We start from the raw sequence: 24,290 nt of genomic DNA, 5'->3' as shown, positions 1-24,290 counted from the left end.
ATATAGAATCCACTTAAATTATGGTAGAATATAAGGTGAAGCACAAGTCATTATGAATACAATTGACGGATGCAAATAATGTGACCCCCTAACATGGTTTATTACGTATCTTGAATCCTCAGTTAAAGCTATTCACATGTTCGTTTTATATATAATGGTGTGCACTGCACAATTGGAATCTATTTTTTCCCATTAATCACTGGAACTTGTGGTTTGAGTGACTTGTCTTTAGTTCAGCTAAATAAAAAGAATGATGACAGATGTTCTTGTTCAGTCGAGCCGAGGATTTATAAGGGAACAATCTGTAGAGATGCAATAGCACAGTGCTGAAAGAGTTACTGATAGCATAATTAAACAGTCCATTTCTCCCAGTGCCTGGCCTTTGAAAGATTATGTAGCTCCTGGGGTACAGTGTGTGCACTCCTCCTTTCTCTCTCTCTGCATGAAGGATGTGCATTTGATTATGCCTCTCTCAGAAATGTAATATTGCTAATATTTTTTGGTTATAAAACCAGCTGCCAGGGAATGATTAATGTTTTGGTATTATTGCAGACTATAGGGAAAAATGTAAGATACGTGAAAAGGTACACAATGGCCTAAATTGATTTTGAGAGAGATTGAGTGTGAACCAGTGAAACACAAAGCCATCAATTATTTTATATACAAGACCCTCAATGTAAATGCACAACGCACTGAACTGAGCTGGGGAGAATCATGTGATGACATTAGGTCTGCTTAAAGCTGTGGTAGGTTTATTCTCTGGTTCACATTTTGAGATTTCCCAACGTCGGGGGCATCCTTTAGAGGTTGTTAATGAGCCACCTTTGAAGTGAAGTTGCTCTTGTAAAGTATGCTAACTAACATGTGCTTTGCAAAGTCCTTGCTCTTTAAAATAATGCCACGATATCCATTGTTTTCTGCTGGAAAGGGCAACCATAGCCTTGGTTTAATTTCTTGAAGGATGGCATCTCTCTCAGTGCAGCACTTGTTTGTTACTGCACTGAAGTGGCACTGGAGATCATGTATTTAAAACAGGAATTGAATTATTTTAAAAACATTCATGCATTGTACATTTTGCCAGTAAGACCACAGTATTTATTGCCCCTTATTGAGAAAGTGTTGGAGGACTAGTGTCAGCCGTAGTGTGAAGCTGCCCCCCCCCCCATTGTGGTCTTGAGCTGGGGCTTTCCAGGGTCTGGACCCAGCATGATGAGGAACAAGGATGAACAGAGTACTTCCTCATCAGGATCATGTGCATATTGGGAGGGGAACTTGCGGGGGGTTGTTCTCCCAAGGCTCCTTCTTGGCTGTGGAGATCATAAACTTGGAAGGTGCTGTCAGAATAATATAAACCATGGACGGGCCATTCACACAATATCCATATCCTTCCATCTTCCTTATTATATCCACGTACCTTATTCAAATGGCTCTTAAAAACAGCTAATGCATTTGCCTTTACCACTACACCAGGCATTACATTCCAGTCATCTACCACTCTGAGTAAAAAACCTACCCCTCACATTCCCCTTTCACCTTCAATGCTGCCCTCTGGTATTAGACATTTCAACCCTGAGAAACAGATATTCCCTGTGTACTCTTTATCTATGCCTCTTCTAATTTTGTAAACCTCTATCAGACCTCTCCTCAGCCTCTGCCACTCTAGAGAAAACAATCCAAATTTATCCAGTCTCTCATGATAGTACATGCCCTCTAAACCAGGCAGCATTCTGGTAAACATCTTCTGCACCCTCTCCAAAGCTTCAACATCCTTCCTATAGTGGGGCAAACAAGAACTGTATGCAATGCTCGAGATGTGGCCTATAAAGTTTATAATGGTGGCAATTCAGGGAGTCTGGAGGTTCTGGTGCTTTCTTGAGCTTGCCATCATCACAAGTTTGGATGTTGAAGAAACTGAGATGTTGCAGTTCATCTAGAATACTAGGGTTTAGTGAGAATGCTTCGTTGAGCAAGCCTGACCTTAAATACCATTCCTCCTTTGAGATCACTGTTACTGGCAATGGCACCAAAACATATACTCTCAGTGGCCACTTTATTGGGTGGCTCTTGTACCACTATGGTAATGTATGGTTATTTGAGTTACTTTAGCTATGCTGTCTGCTTGAACCAGTCTGGCTGTTTTCCTCTGACCTCTCTCGTTAAAAAGGTGATGTCATCCACAGATGCTCACTGGATTGTTTTTTGTTTCTCGCACCAATCACTGGAAACCCTAGAGACTATTCTGCATGAAACCCCAGGAGATCAGCAGTTTCTGAGATACTCAAGGGTCCTGTCTGGTCAAAGTCACTTGGATCACATTTTTTCCCCATCCTGATGTTTGATCTGAACAACAACTGCACCACTTGATCACGTCTGCATGTTCTAATGCATTGAATTGCTGCCACGTGATTGGCTAGATATTTGCATTAATGTAAAGGTGGACCTAATAAAGTGGCCACTGGAGGTCTATAAGAAAAGATCAATCTCTCTCAAAATCAATATGGGACAATATATCCCTCATCATCAATAATTTCTTATTCTTCAAAGTTTTAATCACTCCAATAAATACTTAACATATTTATTTGTATATTATTTTTAATTACCTTGTTCCCTAATGAGTTATGACCGTACCATGTATCTTTCAGCTGGGTAAAGAATTGCTTTGTTCAGCTTAAATAGAGCAGTGTTTTTATGGATGATTTGTGTGGGTGTGAGGTCCCAGAGATCAGATTCATGCTTAATACCTGTTATGAGTTTTGTCTATTCTATGAAATTAAAAGTACTGCTCAGCTGATAGATAAGTGTTTTCCAAACAGTAATTTGAGGTTGTTTTTTTTAAAGAAGAAAATATTGCATTTTGAATCAAACTGCTTATAATTACTAATTATCATTTGTGTCAGTCAGCCAGTTATTAAAGAAACAACCATTGATATTTATCATCTATATTCAGAGATTGTAAATTCTCCAGCTGTCAATAGTGTCCGCCCTACTCTATCTGTGAAGTCATAAATCAATAGAACCTTGAAATGTGTCTGCCCTTCATTGATCATTACAGAAATGTTTTACTTTCTTTAACGTCGTGAGGCAAATTGAGGTGAAGAACACAGCGTAGGAGAACCAGGGTTTCTGCACCCAGTCATAAGCCTACCTGGTTTCAGCCGCATCCACTGCTAATAACAGACGCCACTTGCATTGAAGATTTGATGTGTAGTGTCAAGTGGAGAATAGACAGTATGTCAACAAGGGTGTTTGCTACTTTTCCTATTGTTGAGTTCAGGGCAACATTGACTTAGCTGCGCTGACTATTGTGCCTTCTTGCTTGACGGCACTATTCAATCAATCTTGATCGATATCACTCCTGTGAAGTAGTGATATATTACGTAATAAAATTGTACAAGAATGTCGCGCAGGCATATTGGAGTGAGGTCACTAAGTACTCCTGATTTTAAAATATCTTCCAGCTCTGAAAAGAAAACTATAAAGTGAAGCCATTGCAGAAAGATGAACGCTGAAAATATCTTGAACCATTTTTGGTTCCAAGCCCCACACAGCTTATAATTAAACACCTACAAAGCTTAAGAGATTATGATTGCTCCAGCCACTTATCTCCAGTAACCAGCAGGCTGGTGATCATACATCTCACTTTCAATTTATGGAAAATGTTCATGTATTACATTGTGAAGAGAGATCTGGAAGAAGGAAGATTAAACACATACAAACTCCACAAAAAAGACTTCCCAGCCATTCTTGCTATTGTTTAATTGGAAGTTAGACCCAGGAAGGTGCTCCTCCACGGGATTATTTCATGTTGTAAACGGACATTTTAACAAAAAAAAAATCGGGCAGGAAAATCTTTCAGCACTGAAGACACGTTAGTAATTCATTATTCTGAAGCAATGGGTTTGAGAACTGCCTGTACAAGTGTTGGTCTTTTCTCTCTCTCTCTCTGTAAAATCAGTGTATGTTAAACAAGCAGTAGAATAAGTTTCATCTCTGCATGGTTGGCTGAGTGTCAGTGTGCTGTTTGCGCAACTTATAGACGGGGGCATTGTGTTAGAGAATCCTCAAAGCCCTTCAGCAAAAGCGAATGTGCCAGATCTGACAGGGACATTGAATTTGGGGCCTCATTAGTTGAGGAAAACCCCAGATGCATGATGACTTTACCTTCAAAGGGCTGCAAACCGAATGGATTAAGTCTTGCGCGTTGCAGAACGCGACGCAGGCACTAACAGATGGCCGATGTGCCTAACGAGCTTCCTCTAAGGACAGAACAAAGCAGAGGGAGAGCTTCTGCTTTCACCTCAGTTATAGGTCTTGCTGCTAAATTATGGCATTTGCATTTAAAAATAGGGCTGTACAGAAGGAGCTGCATACGCTTGCAGTGTCTTGCACCTGGGATTGGCCAGGGAGTATTTAATTTTATCAGCCTTTTAAGTACTTTGGAAATCCGATATTAGTGGTGTGTTGAAAGCTGGGAATGCTGTGAACCAGAAACACGAGAAAGTCTGCAGATGCTGGAAATCCAAGGCGACACATTTTGTGTGCGCTGCCTAAGCTGCGTACCAGAGAGGGTTAACCCTTCAATGTCCCACTTGCGTTGAAGACTATATGACATAGGAGCAGAATAGGCCATTGGGCCTAACTGTCCCATCATGGCCGATTTACTATCCCTCTCAACCCTATTCTCCTGTCTTCTCCCTGTCACCTTTGATGCCCTAACCAAGAACCTATCAACCTCCACTTTAAATATACTCAATGACTTGGCCTCCACAGCCACCCATGACAGATTCTCTACCTTCGGGCTTAAGAAATTTCTCCTTATCTCTGTTCTAACTGGAGTTCCCTCTAGTTTGAGGCTGTGCCCTCTGGTCCGAGACTCCCCACTATAGGGAATATCTCCCTCACTTTCTCTCTATCCAGACTATTCAATATTCGGTACTTTTCAATGAGACACCCATCCCTCAGATTCGGCTGTACTCCAGTGAGTACAAGTCCAGAGTCATCAAAGGCACATCATGTGTTAATCCTTTCATTCCCAGAATCATTCTCGTGAACCTTCTCTGGACCCTTTCCAAGGCCAGCACATCTTTTCTCAGATAATGGGCCCAAAACTGCTCACAATTCTCCCAAGTGCGGACTGACCAATGCCTCAGTATTACATTGTTGCTCTTATATTCCAATCCTCTCAAACTGATGGCTTACCATTGCATTTGCCTTCCTTACCACCGACTTAATATGCAAGTTAAACTTCAGGAAATCGAGCACAAGGACCCCCAAGTCCCTTTTCACCTTTGATTTTAGAATATTCTCCCCATTTAGAAAAATTTGTCAGGCAATATTTTCCCTTAAGGAATTCGGAATTCGCCAGAATTCAGAAGAATAAGAGGAGATCTTACAGAAACATATAAAATTATAAAAGGGATAGACAAGATAAAGGCAGGAAAGTTGTTTCCACTGATAGGTGAGACTAGAACTAGGGGACATAGCCTTAAAATCTTGGGGAGTAGATTTAGGATGGAGATGAGGAGGAACTGCCTTTCCCAGAGAGTGTGAATCTGTGGAATTCTCTGCCCAATGAAGCAGTGGAGGCTATCTCAGTATATATATATTTAAGACAAGGTTGGATAGAAATTTGCATAGTAGGGAAAAAGGCACGTAAGTGGAGATGAGACCATTTTCAGATCAGCTGTGATCTTATTGAATGGTGGAGCAGGCTCAATGGGCCAGATGGCCTACTCCTGCTCCTATATCTTATGTTCTTATGGATTCCATGCTGCCTTTGGTCTATTTTATCATGTGCCTCCAAATCTCCTGAAGAACGGACTGCAACACTTTCCCAGCCACTGATGTCAAGCTAACTGGCGTGTAATTTCCTTTTGTCTGCCTCTCCCCCTTCTTGAAGAGTGGAGTTACATTTGCAATATTCCAGTCCTCCAGAACCATTCCCCAATCTAGTGATTCTTCAAGGATCTAATGCCTCCACAATCTCTTCAGCTACCTCTTTTAGAACCCTGGGGTGTAGTCGATCTGGTCCAAGATCTACTTTTCAGCTTTCCAAGTACCTTCTCCTTAGTAATAGCAACAACACTCACTTCTGCCCCCGGGACTCCCGAATTTCTGGCATACTTCTGGTGTCTTCCACAGTGAAGACTGACACTGAATAACTTAATGTTCATCAGCCTTTGTCTTCCTTTATTACCTCTCCAGCATCATTTTCCTGTGGTACCTCTCCTATTTGAAAAAAAAACTGGTATCCTCTTTTATATTATTGGCCAGCTTACTTTCTTTTTTAGATGCATTCTGTTGGTTTCTCAGAGCTTCCCAATCATCTAACTTCCTACTAATTTTTGCCCTTTCTTTTGCTTTTATGCTGTCCTTGACTTCCCTTGTAAGCCACAATTGCCTCATTCTCCTTTTAGAATACTTCTTTATGTTTGGAATATATCCATCCCGCACCTTCCAAATTGGCCCCAAGAACTCCAGCCATTGTTTCTCTGCCAGCATCCCTGCTTGTGTCCCCCTCCAATCAACTTTGACCAGCTCCTCTCTCATGCCTCTGCAATTCTCTTTACTGCACTGTAATACTGATACATCTGACTTTATCCTCTCCCTCTCAAACTACAGGAGGAATTCTATCATTAAATGATCACTGCTTTATAAAGGTTCCTTTACCTTAAATGCCTAATCAAATTTGGTGCATTACACAATGCCCAATTCAGACTTGACATTCCCCAGGTGGGCTCAAACAGAAGCTGCTCTAAAAAGCCTTCATATGGGCATTCTACAAATCCCCTCTCTTGGGATCCAAAACTAACCTGATTTTCCCAGTCTACCTGTTTATTGAAATCCCCATGATTATCGTAACATTGCCCTTTTACATGGCTTTTCGATCTCCTGTTATAATTTGTATCCCACATCCTGGCCACTGTTTGGAGGCCTGTATATAACTTGCTTCATAGTCTTTTCACCCTTGCAGTTTCTTAACCTCTATCCACAAGGATTCTACATCTCCCATCCTATGTTAACTATTTCTAAGGACTTGATTTCATTTTTTAACAACAGCCCCTCTGCCTATCTGCTTGTCTTTTGATATAATGTATATCCTTGGATGTTAAACTCCCAATTATGATCTTCTTTCAGCCACGACTTATTGATGTCCAAAATGTCATACCTGACAAACTCCAATTGCGCTACAGTATCATCTACCTTATTTGGCATTCTGTGTGTATTCAAATATATACACCTTCAGTCCTGTAGTCATCACCCTTTTCAATTTTGTCCTCATGTTACACTTCAGCTTATCCCACTGACTGCAATTTTGCCCTGTCATCTACCTGTCCTTCATCACAGTCTCACTGCAGAATGATTCTGCTTGTATTCCAGCTGCCCCGTCCTCAGCCCTATAATTCCGGTTTCCGTCCTCCTGCAAACTTAGTTTAAACCGCTCCACAACACTTCCAGCAAACATGCCCACAAGGATATTGGCCTCCCTCCTGTTCAGGCGTAACCCATCTTTTTTGTATAGGTCATACCTTCCCCAGAAGAGATGCCAATGATCCCCCGAAACCTGAACCCCTGCCCCCTGCACCAATTACTGTGCCATGCATTCATCTGCCAGATCTTCCTAGTCTTACCCTCACTGGTGTATGGCTCAGGCGGCAATCCAGAGATTACTACCCTGCTTTTCAGCTTTCCACCTCACTCAATTTCCTACCTATGTCATTGGTGCCACAACTTCTAGCTGCTCACCCCCCCCCCCCCTTTAGAATGGTGTAGACTCTGACCGAGACAACCATGACCCTGGCACATTGGAGGCAAAATGACATCCTGGTGTCGCTTTCATGACAAATATCTCATTTGTCTTTCATTGTGAAGCTTTGTGCTGTCTCACATAGTCTAGTGTAGTTTTGAGTTGTTTCATGTAGCACCAGGGTCCTGGAGAAACGTTGTTTTGTATTTACTGTGTACTGTACCAGCAGTTTATGGTCGAAATGACAATAAACTTGACTTGATCTCAATAAGGGCGTTTTCTACTTGTATAGATACAGACAGAAAGCCATGATCTTGTTAGTTACTCACCAGCATATTAGTTAGTTAGGTGTCACTTAAGTATAGCCTAGTCCTTTTAGCTTATTGTCATTTACACAGTGCAATGAAATTCCTTGTCTGCATGAAGAGTAAATAGTAGACATGATAACAATAACTTATAATTGTGATGTATAATGTTCTATGTGTTGTTGTCTGAAACTATGTGCCTGACATGCTGGTGCAAGTCTTTCATTGTTCATATACCTCACCGCACATGACAATCAACTGAATTTGGTATGACTTGAACAATAAATGCGACGATAAGGCAAAACAACTGGACAGCACAAAGAAATCTGAAGCAGCGCGAAAGGAAACGGTACAGAAACAGAAACCAGGGTGAAACGTTCATCTTTTTAAAAGAAATGAAATTGTTCTTTGTGTGTACTGTGCCAAGCTGAAACTGGACAGCTAAGCATGACTGGCTTGTAACCATAAGGAAAATCCTCGTTATGGCGAGGTAATTAAGGCTTGCGAGCGAAGTGCAGGTTATTAAAGCGCCGCTGCTGGCAGCTGGTTCCTGGCTGTGCTCCTGCTGGCTCGGGAGCACCCAAATTAATGGGTGCAAAACGCTGATAATAAAGAAGGCATTTTAAATACAGCATTGCGGCACTTTTACACAAATGACACACTGTGCAAAATGCGGCTCTTCAGCTGCTTGGGGTACATGGTCAGTGACAGGAAATCTAACAATCCTCGGTACTTCCAGTTGAAATTAACGCAGCGCAGCTGAAACTCTGTAATGTGTTTCAATCCCCCTAGTCAGGGGAAGCAAAAACCAAGCATATTTACTGCTCTTGATTGTTGAAAGTGTGTGCACACGTCTCTCTGCCTTCCTTGGGTCAGATTCATCTGCCATTAAAAGCTGCCAAAGAATAAAGGGCATGTGGCAGGACATTGAGCGGGCAATCAACTCCCGCCGTGTTAAGCTGTAGAACAGAATAAAGTCTTGACGGCCACCTCAGCAAGGGGTTAATTCTGCAGGAAAGGAAGAATAAAGAAAAAAATGTCCTCCAGACCTGCTGCTATTCTATCAGTTTTCGCATTCTCTTCAGAGGCCTTGCTATTTAATTTAATTTAGAGAAACATCACGGTAACAGGCTCGTCCGGCCCAATGACCCCACACGGCCCAGCTGCACCCGTGTGATCGCTGAATCTACAAATCCCTACATCTTTGGAATGTGGGAGGAAACCGGAGGACCATGAGGGAACCCACGCTGTCCCATGGAAAACGTAAAGACTCTTTTCAGACAGGGGCGGGAGTTGAACCCGGAACGCTGGCCCTGTAAAAGTGTCACAGTAACTGCTATGCTACTCTAAGCAGTAAGTGCGCCTGTACCAATAACATAAAGGGAACCAAGTCTGTGCCACCTCGTTTGTATTATTCTGGAGCATCTTTAATGAAATAACTATCCAGTATGCTCCACAAAAGCATATTAAGTAAGGTGCACACAAGGAGATGATCAAAAGCCTGAGGACTGAGGAAGATTTTAAGAGCTTCTTGACGGGCATGAACTTTAAGATTGGGATTCCACAGCTTAGGATCTGAGCAACTGAGGTCATGGGCACCGATGTAAAGCACTTCTGAAAGAAAAAAAATGCCTGAGCTTTGTCACATTTACAGAGAGAGTGAGAAAAAGAGATGGGACTTTGAAGGTATTCAAACATTGGTGAAAACTTGCCTGAGCATGTCAGCATTCCAATGACATAGATAGTATAGTTATTTGTTCATTATGTGATTGGTTGTCAGTGGGAACATTTACACTTGCAGGTGCTCCTTAGGCTAGCTGTTAGTTATGGATGAGGAAGGACATCTTCATTCATCCATCCAATAGTTTTTCTATTTGTCTCTCCCACTATTCTACCAAGAGCACAGTAGTCAGTGCCAAGAGGCATACAACAATGCAAGTGCAATATATCTTCCCCGTGCGAGTAGATTTTCTTGAAGACTCTAAGTGCCATTGTGTCAGTCTATGTATTGCAATTGAAATGTTGTGATTGCCTTTTGTTTCAGTTAATTAATTAGCGGGTTAATTAAAACATACCAGGGAAGTGTCGCCACAGAAGACGGCTGCTAGTCAACAGCGAAAGGAAAGAAATTTGGATGTTAGGTTTTCTTCAACAATACTTCCACAGAAAGATGCAGCTCTGAGGGTGCCTCATAGGCTAGGAGAAAAGTAATTTGAAGAAACAATTAATTTGAATTTCACACCATTGGATCAGTGTGCTAATTACATAGACGGTATGACTATCAACAATGATTTAGACCAGCTACATTGGGACAATTCCATCCCTTAAATGATAAGTTATAAACGGTCTGAATCTGGTACGGTGAAATAGGAAACCAGGTATTAAAAGGAGGAAGAATCAGTTCCCAAAGGGATTAAAGGAACTTTAAATGTTGGAAATCTGAAATAAAAACTGAAAAAAAAAATGTAGCTGATTAGGCTGCATCCTCTAGAAAGAGAAATCGTCAACAGTCCGCGTCTGCGACCCTTCATTAGATCTGGGAAGAAGTGCAGCAGGTCCTACATCACAGGGCATTATCTGTGGATATTCTCTTGCGGAGCTGACAGTGAGATAAAATGAGCAACAAAATGAACAACTGGACAGGTTTTATTAACCAGTTTATTTTAAAAGACTCTTACACATTGTGAATCACCCAAGATTTCACGCCACTGGATCAGCCTTTCAGTATAGTACTTCAGAATGCTTTCAGATAGTTCCAACAGTTTTTGAAAAAAAACAGAAACAAATTCAGTTGGAAGCATAGTTACCTCCCAAAACATTAGCTTATTTCACCTAAACAGTCCTCTGAGTCTAATTGAGTGTTGCAGCATGTAACACATCCCTGTGGGATTATGGCAATAAAACTCGAAGCAAAGAAGAAAACTTGACCTGTTTTTCAAGTGCTGGTTCCTTAAGCACCAATGCTTTATTACACACACCCATGTTGTTCAATAGAATAACACCAATACAGTAAATACACAAGGCTAACTTGACATTAGTTAAGTCATAGAGTAATAGAGCATGGAAACAAGCTCTTCGGCTCACGTCGTCCATGCTGTCCACAGCATCTTCCCTGCTAGTCCCCAGTTACCTGCATTCAGCCCATACCTATTGATGGAAAGAAAATGCAACTGAAGAATGAATAGTTTCTATGAAGGTGCAACTTTTTGCTTTTTCTCCCTTAATTTGGGTATAACCCGCCCATTCCCAGCGTCTTATGCTTCACAGTGCCTGATGCTCTGCCTTATAACAAAAATAATGAACCGAGCCGAGGCAATTAGATCCTCAGTGCTGGTGGACTATGTACTTTTGGGCGTGAATCACTTCCTTAATAAATGGGAGAACTAGAAGAATAGATACATTAAATAAAAATTCTCAGGCTGGTTTGTACAATATTGAAGCCCTGTTTTCAGTGGTCTCCTGTCTCCTGGTTCGATTGGTTTAGATCAGCTCTGCTCAAGATATAACTAATGGTCCAAATCAGCCTAATCACAGGACAATTGACAATGACCAATTAACCCACTAAGCAGTGGGCCTTTGGACTGTGGAAGGAACCCAGCGGAAGCCCACAAGCTCCCATCTTTTCAGGCAGCAGCTGGAATTGAACCCAGGTCGTCGATACTGTAAAGCGTTGTGCTAACCACTATGCTACCATGCACTACATTTAGTCAAGCCTAATGCAAAGCTAACAGCATAATACTTGCAAATCTGGTATTTATTTTGCAATAATACTACATCTATTTAGTATTAAAGTTTGGCACCACAGAAGCAGCTGGATAATTTTCACTGAGCACCATTCCCATAAGGAGGTAATGTTGTACGAGCCAAGAATAGGTTTGACTACCTTAGTGCCAATACTCCAGGTATGCCTCCCTCCTTATTGGGAGAGTGCAGCCATTCAATTACTCCTCACATTAGCTTTGACTCACAAAAGAAAATATTGGTGGGGATTTTCCTTTCAGATCTTGGATGGAGCATGCCAATCCTACTCTGACTTCTGAGGTTGAATACCGATCCTGCTAAGGGCAGATGGCAGATGATGAGCCTCATCGACAATATCTATCGCCTGTGCTCGAGGCTAACAACTCGTACCTCCGGTCACTCATAAGTATTGGGATAGGATGCTTTGAAATACTGCAGCATCTTTTTTACTGATTCAACTCTTTGGGGTCTGATCTTCTTGTGGAAGTAGACCAAGGGAGCTTTTGGGACAGACTTACCAATATTTAGACCCAGCAGCAATGCTGTGTGACTGGTAAGGGAATATGCTGGTGTTTCAGAAGTGCTTGTTGCCTACAGTAGTGTGCGGTATACATTCAGGTGCTGTCCAGTACCAAAGGTGAGCAGGTGCACTGTACTTTGTAGATAGTGTATGCTATACATTGGAGGCGGAGAGAACCAATACGTAGTGTAGTGAATGAGTTACCTAACCAAAGATGTGCTTTGTCCCTGAATGTGTCATGTTTCTTGATTTACATTCACCTGAGAGGAATGTAAGAGATGTAAGGAATCTAAGAGATTTACATTCACCTGAGAGGAATGTAAGAGATGTAAGGAACCTAAGAGATTTACATTCACCTGAGAGGAACGAAGGGATCTTGGCTCAACATCTCAGCTAAAGGCAGCATTTCACACTTTTCAATGGTCTGTAGTCTACAGTTTTGTCCAGACAGTGGTGAATCTATAGAACTTCTTGCCACAGGCAGCTGTGGAGACCAAGTCTTCATGTATATTTAAGGCAGAGGTTGATATTCTTGATTGGTCAGGGCATGAAGGGATACGGGGATGGGGGGTTAGTGAGGCAAGGGATTAGGGCTGAGAGGAAAATGGATCAGCCATGATGAAATGGCAGAGCAGACTCGATGGGCTAAATGGCCCAATTCTGCTCCTACATCTTAAGGTCTTTGTCCTTGGGTCGCGAGAGTAGATACCCCTGGATGGCTACCACCCATCCATTCTCAGTTATTATAATCTATTTCACCTTGTGTTCTGAACATGGAACGGCAGACTTCATTACAAGGCATACAACAGTCAGTGCAGCATTCAAAGACCAGTGTGCTGCTGTGGTCTTCCAAGCTGCATGAAACAAACCCAGTCTGTTCCTCCGCCTTCCTCGGCAGGGTTGGCCAGAGAGCCTGCTGACTACTTTGACTGTTGCCAGTCTGGAAGATGACTTGTCCTCCAGCCTCAACAAGATTAGGGGTCAGATCATTGATGTCGGACTTCACAGACTTGTTGGTGCCCTCAGGCTGTGTCAGTGTCGGAGCACAGAAGCATGTGATAGGCCACAGACTGATTCTGGATTCCATGGTTCAGTAACATTATAGGAGGAGGCTAACCTGAGGAAGCCTCCAAAGTACTTCTTCAGCACGTCCGTAGTGAAGTCTGTAATTAAATCCAGCTCAGTGCAAGTGGGATTGATAGCTCTTACAGATACCTAAAGGGCTAGGGGTCATTTTGCTTTGCGCTTATAAAGCTTATACCCTTTTTGCAGTGCAGCGTAACATTGAAAGGAAAACTCTGTGTCTTGCACCAGTTGCACACCAAGTGATGGGGAGGGCACATAAGCTGCAGCGAAACCAGGAGCAAAATGCGGTCTGCACCTGCACTTAGAGAACCTGTCATTTGGAAAGTTACACAACGCTCTCTGCTATTGTTAGCCTTTGTTAACGGAGGATGTGGCCTCCAGGGAAGGCATCATTCCAATGCATGATGTAACTGCGTTGTAACATGGGAATAGACTCAGGAAGGAGCCTGATGTGGAAAAACTGATTTTTATATCACAGTGCTCAAGGAAGTGGGATACATCTGTGTTTCTGATTAACAGATCATGGAGAACTTCCCTTGCTGCAGCTTCACCTTCATTAGTTAAATACAGCTTAGCTAAAACTGATGCCCTCCTTCTCTTTCACTTCGATGGAACATTGAGGAATTAAATGTAAAATCTTGCAGGAGGGGGTGGTGGTGAGAAAAGACATCCCAATGAAAAAGGGAACAAAGCAGCTAAGTTATTTAATCTTCTTTCTGTTCCACGGCAAACGGGACAGGATGCTGTCCCTTTATCAAGGTGGCATCAGTGCTGGGCACCTTATTACCATGAATAGGGGTGCAAGCAGTAAGCTCCTGTAGACACCTGCCAATTGATGTGCCCGTGTAACATACAGTTTTCATGAAGAGCCAGCTTGGCCTTGTCTGAGTTTAAATCTCAGGTAAGTGCATTCCATCCTAGGAGAGAGTGCCAGAAAAGCCAGGTGGATAATTAAAAGTTAAATCATGAGTTTGTCACCTTTATTTATTTGTGTATTGAAAAGTGACAGGGTAACTTAATTATTTATTTTATTTAGAGATACAGCATGAACTGACCCTTCTGACGCAACAAGCAGCCCACTAGCCTAATTACAGGACAATTTACAAAGACCAATTAACCTACTAACTGGTTTATCTTTGGCCTGTGGGAGGAAACCAGAGCACCAGGAGGAAACCCACACATCACATGGAGGAAGTACAAACTCCTTACGGACAGTGACACAATTGAACTCCGAACTCTTGAATGCCCCGAGCTATAACAGTGTCATGCCAACTGTTTCACAACAGTGGCACCCCAAATTAGGAAATATAAAGGGGAATTGTTTCTGGGATCCAAAAGGTGAAAGTAAAGAGATGGCTGATATCAGGAAGTCTTCGCACATACAAACAACAGTGGAGCAACTTTTATTCTCACAGAATGGAATTGAAGTTGAAAGATTGTTTGTTTGGAAGCTCATTAAAGAATAGACAGAGGACAGAGAAGTGATGATCAAATTAATATGCAGCATATTCCTTGTCCGGAGGATTTCTGCCCTGTCCTTTTGATGTTTCTGGCTTCTGGATGCAGCTAGTGTTAACAATTAAATTTCCTTCGCTGTTCAGCGTTAAACCTATAAATAAGAGCATGAAATAAAATCTGTTTATTGGGATAAATTAGCATGGAAACAAAAGATGATTTTCTTTTCGCCGACTGCAGGACTTGTATCAGCAATGACCATATCTGCAGAAGGCCAGTGTTGACTCTTCAATCCTCTCCATAGATGCTGCCTGACCCATTGAGTTCCTCCAGCATTTTGTGTGTGTTACTCTGAATTTCCAGCATCTGCAGAATCTCTTGTGTTTATGGTTTCCAGCTGCACCTTTATCACCGCAGGTACTCGAGTATCTTATGTTTGAACTGAAGGTAGCTGATACCAGCCAGCATGGGATAAGCCAGTCAGATTAACAGAAGGATTGGGGCCATTTAAATGATTAAAAATTAAACAAAAATTCTCCCCCACTCCTCCCATCCAACACCAGCTCTCAATGAGCCAGCTGTTCCAGATGTTTTTGCTTTCAGTACCTTTGCTTTTCAGCAATCCTTTCACTCAGCAGTCTTCCAGGTCCCTGAAGACCTAAACTCAATGTGCTGTGGGCTCATGTCTAGACAGAACCTTTGAAAGTACTATTAACAACTGGTGCTACAGTCATGCTAGTGCAAGCAATGCTCTTTGGCATGGGGTACAATGCCATGTGCTTACAAATGTGTTTCTGTTCTCCCTGAACCCTGCCTTTATCAGGTGGGCTTGTAGTGTAAATGGCTTAGTTCTGCTTGAAGCAGACAAGCATGTAAACATTAACGGTTATAATTCTCAACTCATGCTGCTTTTACCTTAACAGCAGTAGCAGTAAACATTTAGCAACAGCGGCGCAATGTGATTAAAAGGCAAACAAATCAACTTGAAACTTAATTCCAGGAGAAGCAAAATGCCGAACACCTTGATTCGCTTGTAGTTCAAAAATGCCATCAGCAGATCGAGGGTGCACTCCCCTCGCCACAAACAGCCCCATTGTCAACACTGGGCTTCACTGAATATAACTACGCTGTATATAACTACAACACTTTAACCAGGAGGTGAACAGGCAATTTCTTTGTCAATTAGCCTTGGTGATAACATTACTCTAAACCATTTAGACTGATTTTTACATAGGTCATTTGCAAGAAACTACCCTTTATTTTCTTGGAGAAGTTTCCCTTTTAATCGGTAGTCTTCTCCGAGGATCGTCACCTTGTCGTGGTGGGAAGGCTTGTGAGTTCCTGAGATGCCGTCTGGAGCTTAACTGGAGCGTCTGGGAGTAAGGTCAAGGGGGAGGTTCCAGGCAAAGAGCAGTCCGATCAAGACCTCAGTGGTGGAGCTGGCAGAAGATGATGACACACCAGCGAAGGCGGAGGAAGGCTGCAGCAGTAAAGGGTCCTCAGTCTTCTTGCTTCCAGGCCAGGTCCCTGACCCTGATCAGACAAGAACAATGTTGTAGTGTCCATACATCAGCCTCCCCATGATAAAAAAAAGTTGCAAACAGGTCTTCTCCATTATGTACCAGAATATGTGAATCCTGTATCAGCCTCTGCAGCCACATGAGGACCTACCAATAGACAACTTCTTAGGAGGACGTCACGCCCAACCCGAGTGATCGCAGGAAAAAGACTGTGGTAATTTGTTTCCTTAGCTGGTTAAATATACCTTGTTTTCTGAGTAAATTAACTCTGTTTTCACAAGCCCTCTCACCACTTCCCCACCTTTGAACTCATTGCCTGATGTGGGGTTATCAACAATTGTCTTTCTCGCTGAAATGAGTTTTGCTTTTGTTATATCGCAGTGGCGGCGATCTCCTCAAAAGTGTCGACAACTTGTCCCACCCTCTCCACAGAAGCTCTGGGTCCTAGCTGGACTGAGAGCTGCCGGACGGTCCTCTCCAGGCTGTGGTTCTGACGGTGCACGTGAAGGTAGTTTTGCTGAAGCTGCTTCTGGTACTGAATCACCCTCTCCTTCTCCGCACACCACAGCAGCCGCTCCTTTTGAAAATCCAGCATAAGCGCCTGGTTCTTTTGCTTTTCCTGCTCCAGCTGGGCTTTCAATTTGTTCACTTGTCCCTGCAGTGTTGAAGAGGTTTGCTGAGTCCGCTGTGGTGCTGATGCCGGTTCAAGCTGGGAGCAGTTGGGAGAAATGTCATTTTCGTCTCCACAGTCTTGTCCTCTCCAGCTCGACGAGTTCTGCTTGGAATCAAGGATCCTGCACTGGAGCAGGCTGACCTTCTCCCTCAGCAGGTCAGCCGCATTTTTCATGCGCTGCAGCTCGTTCTCGCAAACCTCCAATTCTCTTGCCTTGGTCTGGACTGAGTTCTCCAGCTCCTCGACCTGCTGCTCTCGAGAAGACAGCTTTCCTTTGGCTTCCCTCAGCTGGTTCCTGAAGGTCAAGACCTCATTGGTCTTGTGTGTCAGCTCCGTCTGTGAGTCCTTCAGCTGCTGTTTTAGAAGGGAGATCACCCCAGACTTCTGACAGACCTGAAACAGAAATGATGCATTGTCTGTAAATATATACACATGGACAGCAATTTGCAACAATACAGCACTTTTAACACTGCTACACAACTGTGTTTTCAAATTGGGTTTAACACCAATCAAAGCTTGATCAGAGCAAGATTTTCTAACAGAGAAAGGAGGTACTTCCTGAAATTCCTTGAACAGCAACATAATGTACAGCTCTATAAAACCCTGGTTAGATGATACTTAGAATATTGTGCTTAGTCCAGGTTGCCTCATGAAAGGAAGGATGTTGAAGTTTCAGAGAGGATACCGAGGAGATTTACCAGGATGCTGCAGGATTGGAGAATATGTCTTATGAGGATAAGTTAAACGGACTGGGGCTTTTCTCTATGGAGTGAACGAGGCTGAGGAGAAACTTGATAGACATGATAATAGAGTGAACGAAAAGTCAAGAGTCATTTTCCCAGGGCAGAAATGAAGAGGCATAATTTTATGATGATTGCAGGAAAATAAAAGGGGTATGCCAGAGGCAAGCTTTTTCTGCAGAGTGGTGGATGCATGCAATGCATTGTTGGTACAGGCAGACACATTAGAGACATTTAAGAGACGCCTAGATAGGTGCATGGAAAATAGAAAAATAGAAGGTTACATTGGAGAGAGTTAGAATGATCTTAAAGTTAAAAGTTCAGCATAACATTGTGAACCAAAAGGGCCTATAATGTTGTACATTCTACAGTCCTGTACAAAAGTCTTAGGTACATATATATATCTGAGGTGCTGAAGACATTTGCACAGTACTGTATTTGTCAAGGTGGTGTGGAAAGTGAGTTTGTAATTATTGTGGGAGCAAAGGATGTTGGGAATGGCGAGGGTGGAGTGCTGCAGAAGAGGTGTGGCAGAGAAGGAGTGCCGGGCCAGTGTCACCAGGCAAGGTCACTTGTTTCCAAGCAATTGGTTCATTGATCATTACAGAATATTTCTCTGGTGTTTCCCTCCGCTCTCCCTTCTCCTTTTCCCAACCATGATTCCCCTCTCCCTGCCCCCTTCCCACTCTCATTCCACAACAGAGACCCATATCAGAATCAGGTTTATCATCACTCACATATGTCATGACTTCTTTTGTGGCAGCAGTACAGTGCAATTACTACAGTACTGTTCAAGTGTTTCAGGCACCATAGCTGTATATATGTGCCCAAGACATGTTCAAAAGCCTGAGCTGTCAGTGTATATTAAATCCAGGGAAGATCAGGAGACTGCAGTTAAAATGACATGGACCTTGGAGAAGATTACAAAGAAAGGGATCTATGGTCTGCTGGAGCTCTACATCCAGCCTGCCATGGAGGGACAGCCAAGTGGAAACCTGAAGGTTGTAGCCACTGCATCCAGGATCATGCAGGAGCACAGAGTCAGCCATGTTACCCTGTCTAAATGATAAAATTGTTTGGAAATGGTTCTATGGTCCAAATGGGAATTGAACGCCAACGAGACCAGAATCAGAATCAAGTTTAATATCTCTGGCATGTCGTGAAATTTGTTGTTTTGCAGCAGCAGTACATTGCAGTGCATTGTACTAATAAACCTATAAATTACAATGAGAAAAGTATTTTTAAAAATCAAATTAAATAAGCAGTGCAAAACTAGAGCAAAAATTAGATTCTGAGGATTAATAGGTTAAAATAATGTTGCTTACTGCATTCCCCATGGCTGTGACTGTAATAGTCCAAGACGGGAATATCTGAAGATTCCCATCACCACTTATCAGTGCCACCTTAGGGTCAGTCACATTATCCCCTCCCATCTTATCTTATTACGTGATCATATCAGATCCATTTCTGAGAGACACATTTTCTATAAATATCAAATGTCTTAATGGCTGTTTGAAAGTTTCTATCATCTCACTTTCACTGGTTTAATCCAGATATAGGTGGTTCTGCTATAACGTGACAATTCCATTCCCAAGAAATCTCACATTATAGCAGAAGTTTCCTTCAAAGCACAACTTTTGACAGGTTTTTTCCCTGATTGCTAGTGTGCTATAACCACTTGCGTGCTGTCCTGGACTTTAAGAAATTGCAGAAAGTAATGACCACTCTTGCCCCAACAATTCTCTCTTTTCACCCTCTCCCACCTTCCCACCATCGGGCAGAAGATACAAAAGCTTGAAAACCTGGTTGAAGCAATAGACTCTTGAACAGACCTTTTACAAATTAAAGATGTACTCTTGACCTCACAAACTACCTCATCAAGTCTGGTGTACCTGATTGTACCAGACTGGACCTTTTTCTGTAACTAACAATATATTCTGCATTCTGACACTACTTTTCCCCTGTACCAACTTTAAACATCCATGTTTTGAAATGATCAGTATGGATGGTGTGCAAAACAAAGTTTTGACTGTGTCTCAGTACCTGTGACAAGAATAAACCAATTCAATTCAATCCCACCCACAGAATGCAGATAGTCCTCCCTAATGCCATCACATCATAACCATTTTGTGTTATAGGAACATGCATTTCAGCAGGACTACCTGTACAGAAATATATTTCACTAACACAAGAAAGTCTGCAGATGCTGGAAATCCAAAGCAACGCACACCGAACACTAGGGGAACTCAGCATCTATTGAAATGAATAGATCGTCAGTGTTTGGGCCAAAACCTTTCTTCAGGACTGAAGGGGAAGGGAGAAAATGCCAGAATAAAAAAGTGGACGGGGGAAGGGGAAGGAGGATAGCTAGAAGCTAATAGGTCAGGGGTCAGCAACCTTTACCACTGAAAGAGCCACTTGGACCCGTTTCCCACAGAAAAGAAAACACTGGGAGCCGCAAAAACCATTTGACATTTAAAATAAAATAACACTGCATACAACGTTTTGTTTTGCCTCTATGCTATGTATAAACAAACTATAATGTGTTGCATTTATGAAATTGATGAACTCCTGCAGAGAAAACGAAGTTACATTTCTGCATGCAACAAAAACATTTTGACCTCCGAAAAAAAGACGTTGGGTTGAAGGTTACTTTTAAGTAAAATACTCAACGTCTATTTGAGTCCTCCTTGTATTTATGAAAAACGCCAAACTTAAATTTGCCGCCAGCAGCAAACCAAAAATGACGTCAGCCAGCTGTCAACCTGAAAAATAAAAGGACTATTTCACTGAACAATGAAAACATATGAATATACGTAAAATAATAGGCAATTAAAATATTTATCATCCTTGTTCAGGTTGACTCACACCTGACAATGCAGTCGTATTCAGTAGGGATGGATTGAAGCTTAGGGGAGTGACCAGGAAGGATAATGTGTTTTTTTCCTCTCTGAACTCACAGAAGCGTTTCCCAAACGATGTTTGCATTGCGATGATTGCAGAATGTAAATACTCTGAATTTATCATGTCGTGACCTTTTTGAACTCTCTCAAATTGGGGAAGTGAGACAATGTGCCTTTCTGTAAATCTCTGGCAAGCAACGTCAACTTGCGCTCGAATGCCAAAACATCCTCCAACATGTGCAGGGCTGTACGTCCTTACCCCGTTGAAGAGCTGTGTTCAGCGTGTTCAGGTCCGCTGTCATGTCTACCATGAAGTGTAGCTTTTCCAGCCACTCTGGCTGTTCCAGCTCAGGAAAGGTGAGCCCTTTGCTGCCCAGGAAAGTTTTCACTTCTTCCAGACACGCGACAAAGCGTTTCAGCACCTCCCCTCTGGACAGCCAGCGATAAAAACACGTTGTAGCGGTGTGCTACACGCAGTCAGTAAACTGCAGTCAAAGATAGATTTATTCGAACTAAACAGCCTTGCTTTTAAGCCTCCCTCAACCCGCCCCCCATGGGCGCGGATGCTGCAAAAGACACGTACTCACAAACCCCCGTAGGCTATCTCCCTTATCCTGAACGCTGGCTAATTGTGAGCCGGTTCGGATGTGTCAGGAAATGGTTCGCCACAAAGTCTTATTTAGATTGTACAAGATCACCATAATCTTCAAATTTAGATTTACATTTCAAAAACTAACAAACTAACATAAAATACATTTTAATTAAATACTGACCATGTAGCGGTGTGCTACACGCAGCGCTAAAATTACGACACGGAGTCGGTAACTGCAGTCGAAGGAAAAAACATTATTCGAAATCTTCAGCCTCACTTTTAAGCCTCCCTCAACCTGCCCCCCTTGGCGCAGAGGCTCCAAAGCTCTGTGCTCGCAAACCCCCGTAGGCTATCTAATTGTGAGTCGGTTCGGATGTGCCAGGAAAAGGGTCGCTACAACCAATTATTTCCCAAAGCAACAGGGAGCCGCAGCACTGACGTAAAAGAGCCACATGCGGCTCTGGAGCCGCGGGTTGCCGACCCCCGTAATAGGTGAAGCCAGGTGAGTGAGAAAAGTCAAGAGCTGGAGAGGAAGGAATCTGATAGGAGAGAAAAGTGGCCTATAGAAGAAAGAAATGATGAGGGGACCCAGGGGGAACTAATAGGCAGATGAGAAGAGGTGGGGAACAGAGGAAGTGGGGGGGGGGGTGGAATTAATTTATTGGAAGGAGAAATTGATATTCATGCCATGAAGTTGGAGGCTACCCAGACGGTGTTGAAGCTCTGAAGCTCTTTTGAATTTGCTTCCAGTGCACTTATCTGGTACCAATTGCAACATCAGAGCGGTTGTCAGCTACCTGGCCCTCAAGCGTGCCTCACCATCCAATACAATACTAGCTGATCTATCACAGAGCTCTGTTTGTTCCCTGGGCCAGATCTCAATGTCCTGATCCTTCAGAAATATACCTATCTCCACTTTAAATAGTTCTAGCAATCTCATCTGAACAAGCCTTTGGGTTTCAGAGATTCATCACCCTCTGCCAAATAGCCTATAGCTCTGCTGGCTGGTTGCAGCACTGTCTGGTATTCAGACACCAATGGGTAAGATCAGAAAAAGCTGCAGAGCATTGTAAACTCAGCCAGCTCCATCATGGCCACTCGCTTCCCCAGCATTGAGAACATCTTCAAAAGACGATGCCTCAAAAAGGCGGCCTCCATTGTTAAAGACCCCCATCACCCAGGGCTATGCCCACATCACATTACAGAAAGCTGTGCTAAACAGAAGTTTCCTTCCAAGCACAGTATTTGACAGGACTTTCCCATCACAATTGTGCTAAAACCAATTATAACTTGTCCTGGACTGGAAGAATTGCAAAAAGTTGTGAACAGAGCACAGCCCAGCAGGGGAATATATATATTTCTTATTGTAATTTATAGAATATTTTATGTTTTGAACTGTACTGCCACCAGGAAACAACACATTTCAAGACACAGTCAGTGATAATAAACTTGATTCTTATTCTGAAAGATTATCAACCAGAAACACTAACTCTTTTATTCATTCAGGGACCAACTGCACAAAATTTCATGAAAGAAAAGAAAAATTAAATGTGGCTGGATTTGCAGACTTATTCTCCTCACAATTCAACACTGTAGGCTAAGGTTGGTGATATTATTTTCTCTCCGAATGAACAGCGGTGTTCCTACCTCCCATTTAATTTCCTCAAGCTTTGGGCCGAGTTCATTTTGTTCTCTTTCATAGGTTTTGCATTTGGCTTTGAGGCTGTTGCACTCCTGCAGAAGTTGAGCAAAGTTGCCCTTCAGCTGCTGCTTCTCCTGTTGGAGTTGGCTGACTTGGAGCTGGAGGAACTGCTGGTCAGAGGCCCGAACTGAATCAGCGCCATGCCTCCACTCTGGGCTGCCTGTCCCCTGCACACAGTGTTTTGGATTTTCACTGCAGGTGGGGCTGCTGCCTGCCTTCCCCTTGCACAGGGCTTGCTGGAGTCCCTGAGATTCTCCTCGTTTCCCTGCAGATTTCTCTTCACATCCCGGAACTTCAGGTTGGCCGACGGAGCACAATGGGTGGATGCAAGAACTTGAGTCTTGGCTGGCAGGGCAGTGACCCCCATCAGAGGCGGATGTGTTGCTTATATTTCTCAAGATGCCTCCAACATGTTGAACCGAGCCTCCGAACTTCTTGCGAAGGCTGGTGGGAGCTCCAGTGTGCTCTGTTCCATGGCTGCATCCTGTGCTGTGTGTAGGCAGGCTGGACATGGAATTTCTACCTGAGTCGGACAATGTTCCTGAACAGCTTGTGTGCTGCTGGTCTGGACCCTGCTGATTTTCCGAATGGTTTCCTGGTTTCAGAGCATTTCCCTGGAACGTAAGCTTCACACTCATCTGCGAACCCAAGGGACCATTGAGATTGGTGCCGTTCCGAGGCACCACGGCCTTAAAAGCCGTTGGCCTGACGACACTCATTTCACTGCCCTGAAAAAAAAATGGCTCAGTTAGTCTGAGTAATATTATACCTTTTCTATATTTCCACTTCTTAGTCTACTGTCTATCAGAGAACAGCATTTCAAATAAAGCATTATTCAGAGGTCCCATCTGCGCTCTTCAATGGCATTGTAAAGAATCCCAAGGCACTATTTTGCCAGAGGCTCTTCATTATTCTCAGCATTTTAGCTGATAATTACCCATTAAATCAGCAGATTAGCTATTCAGTGTCAAATTGCTGTTTCCGAGACCTTGCAGTACACAACAATTTCTGCTGTCAAATTTTTCCACCATCACAGCTGTGATTAAACTTAACATTGACTGTGAGTACTGCGGCTCGGAAACATGTTCTGGTGAAAGTCTGCCTCATTGCAGAGTATTCTGCTTTTATTTCAGATTTCCAGTAGACATTCTACTTCAGCATAAAGGGGGTAGATCTCCCTTTAAGTTCTAGCTCGGCTCAGTGAGGGATGTTCTCAGCCCAGAGGCTTGGACCTTGACCTGATACAGGAGTGGATCAATCCTGCAGAGGATCTAGGTGAAGGGTTTCTGTGAAGGCTTGCTGAGTT

At 42.9% G+C, this 24,290-nt stretch overlaps 1 protein-coding gene across 11 annotated transcripts in view; it reads right to left on the bottom strand.

Annotated features, from left to right (window-relative positions):
• Window positions 1-10,711: 10,711 nt before the first annotated feature.
• The window catches only part of LOC132392110 (leucine zipper putative tumor suppressor 1-like), a 79,455-nt gene continuing 65,876 nt past the window's right edge, over window positions 10,712-24,290 (bottom strand). For 10 of the 11 annotated variants that reach the window (XM_059965974.1, XM_059965979.1, XM_059965961.1 and 7 more), the window contains 2 exons: window positions 22,930-23,712; window positions 15,052-17,440 (listed from right to left, as the gene is read on the bottom strand). In XM_059965974.1, the coding sequence (XP_059821957.1) occupies window positions 16,745-17,440; window positions 22,930-23,712 (1,479 nt within the window). In that variant the 3' untranslated portion in view covers window positions 15,052-16,744. Of the gene's footprint in view, window positions 11,200-15,051; window positions 17,441-22,929; window positions 23,713-24,290 lie in introns of those variants that run through there. The other variant, XR_009511442.1, reaches the window with a different exon arrangement.

This window comes from Hypanus sabinus, chromosome 1 (assembly GCF_030144855.1).
Source record: "Hypanus sabinus isolate sHypSab1 chromosome 1, sHypSab1.hap1, whole genome shotgun sequence".
Taxonomy (NCBI): Eukaryota; Metazoa; Chordata; class Chondrichthyes; order Myliobatiformes; family Dasyatidae; genus Hypanus; species Hypanus sabinus.
The sequence above is the reverse complement of the archived record's forward strand: the minus strand, read 5'-3'. Positions and strand labels throughout refer to the sequence as shown.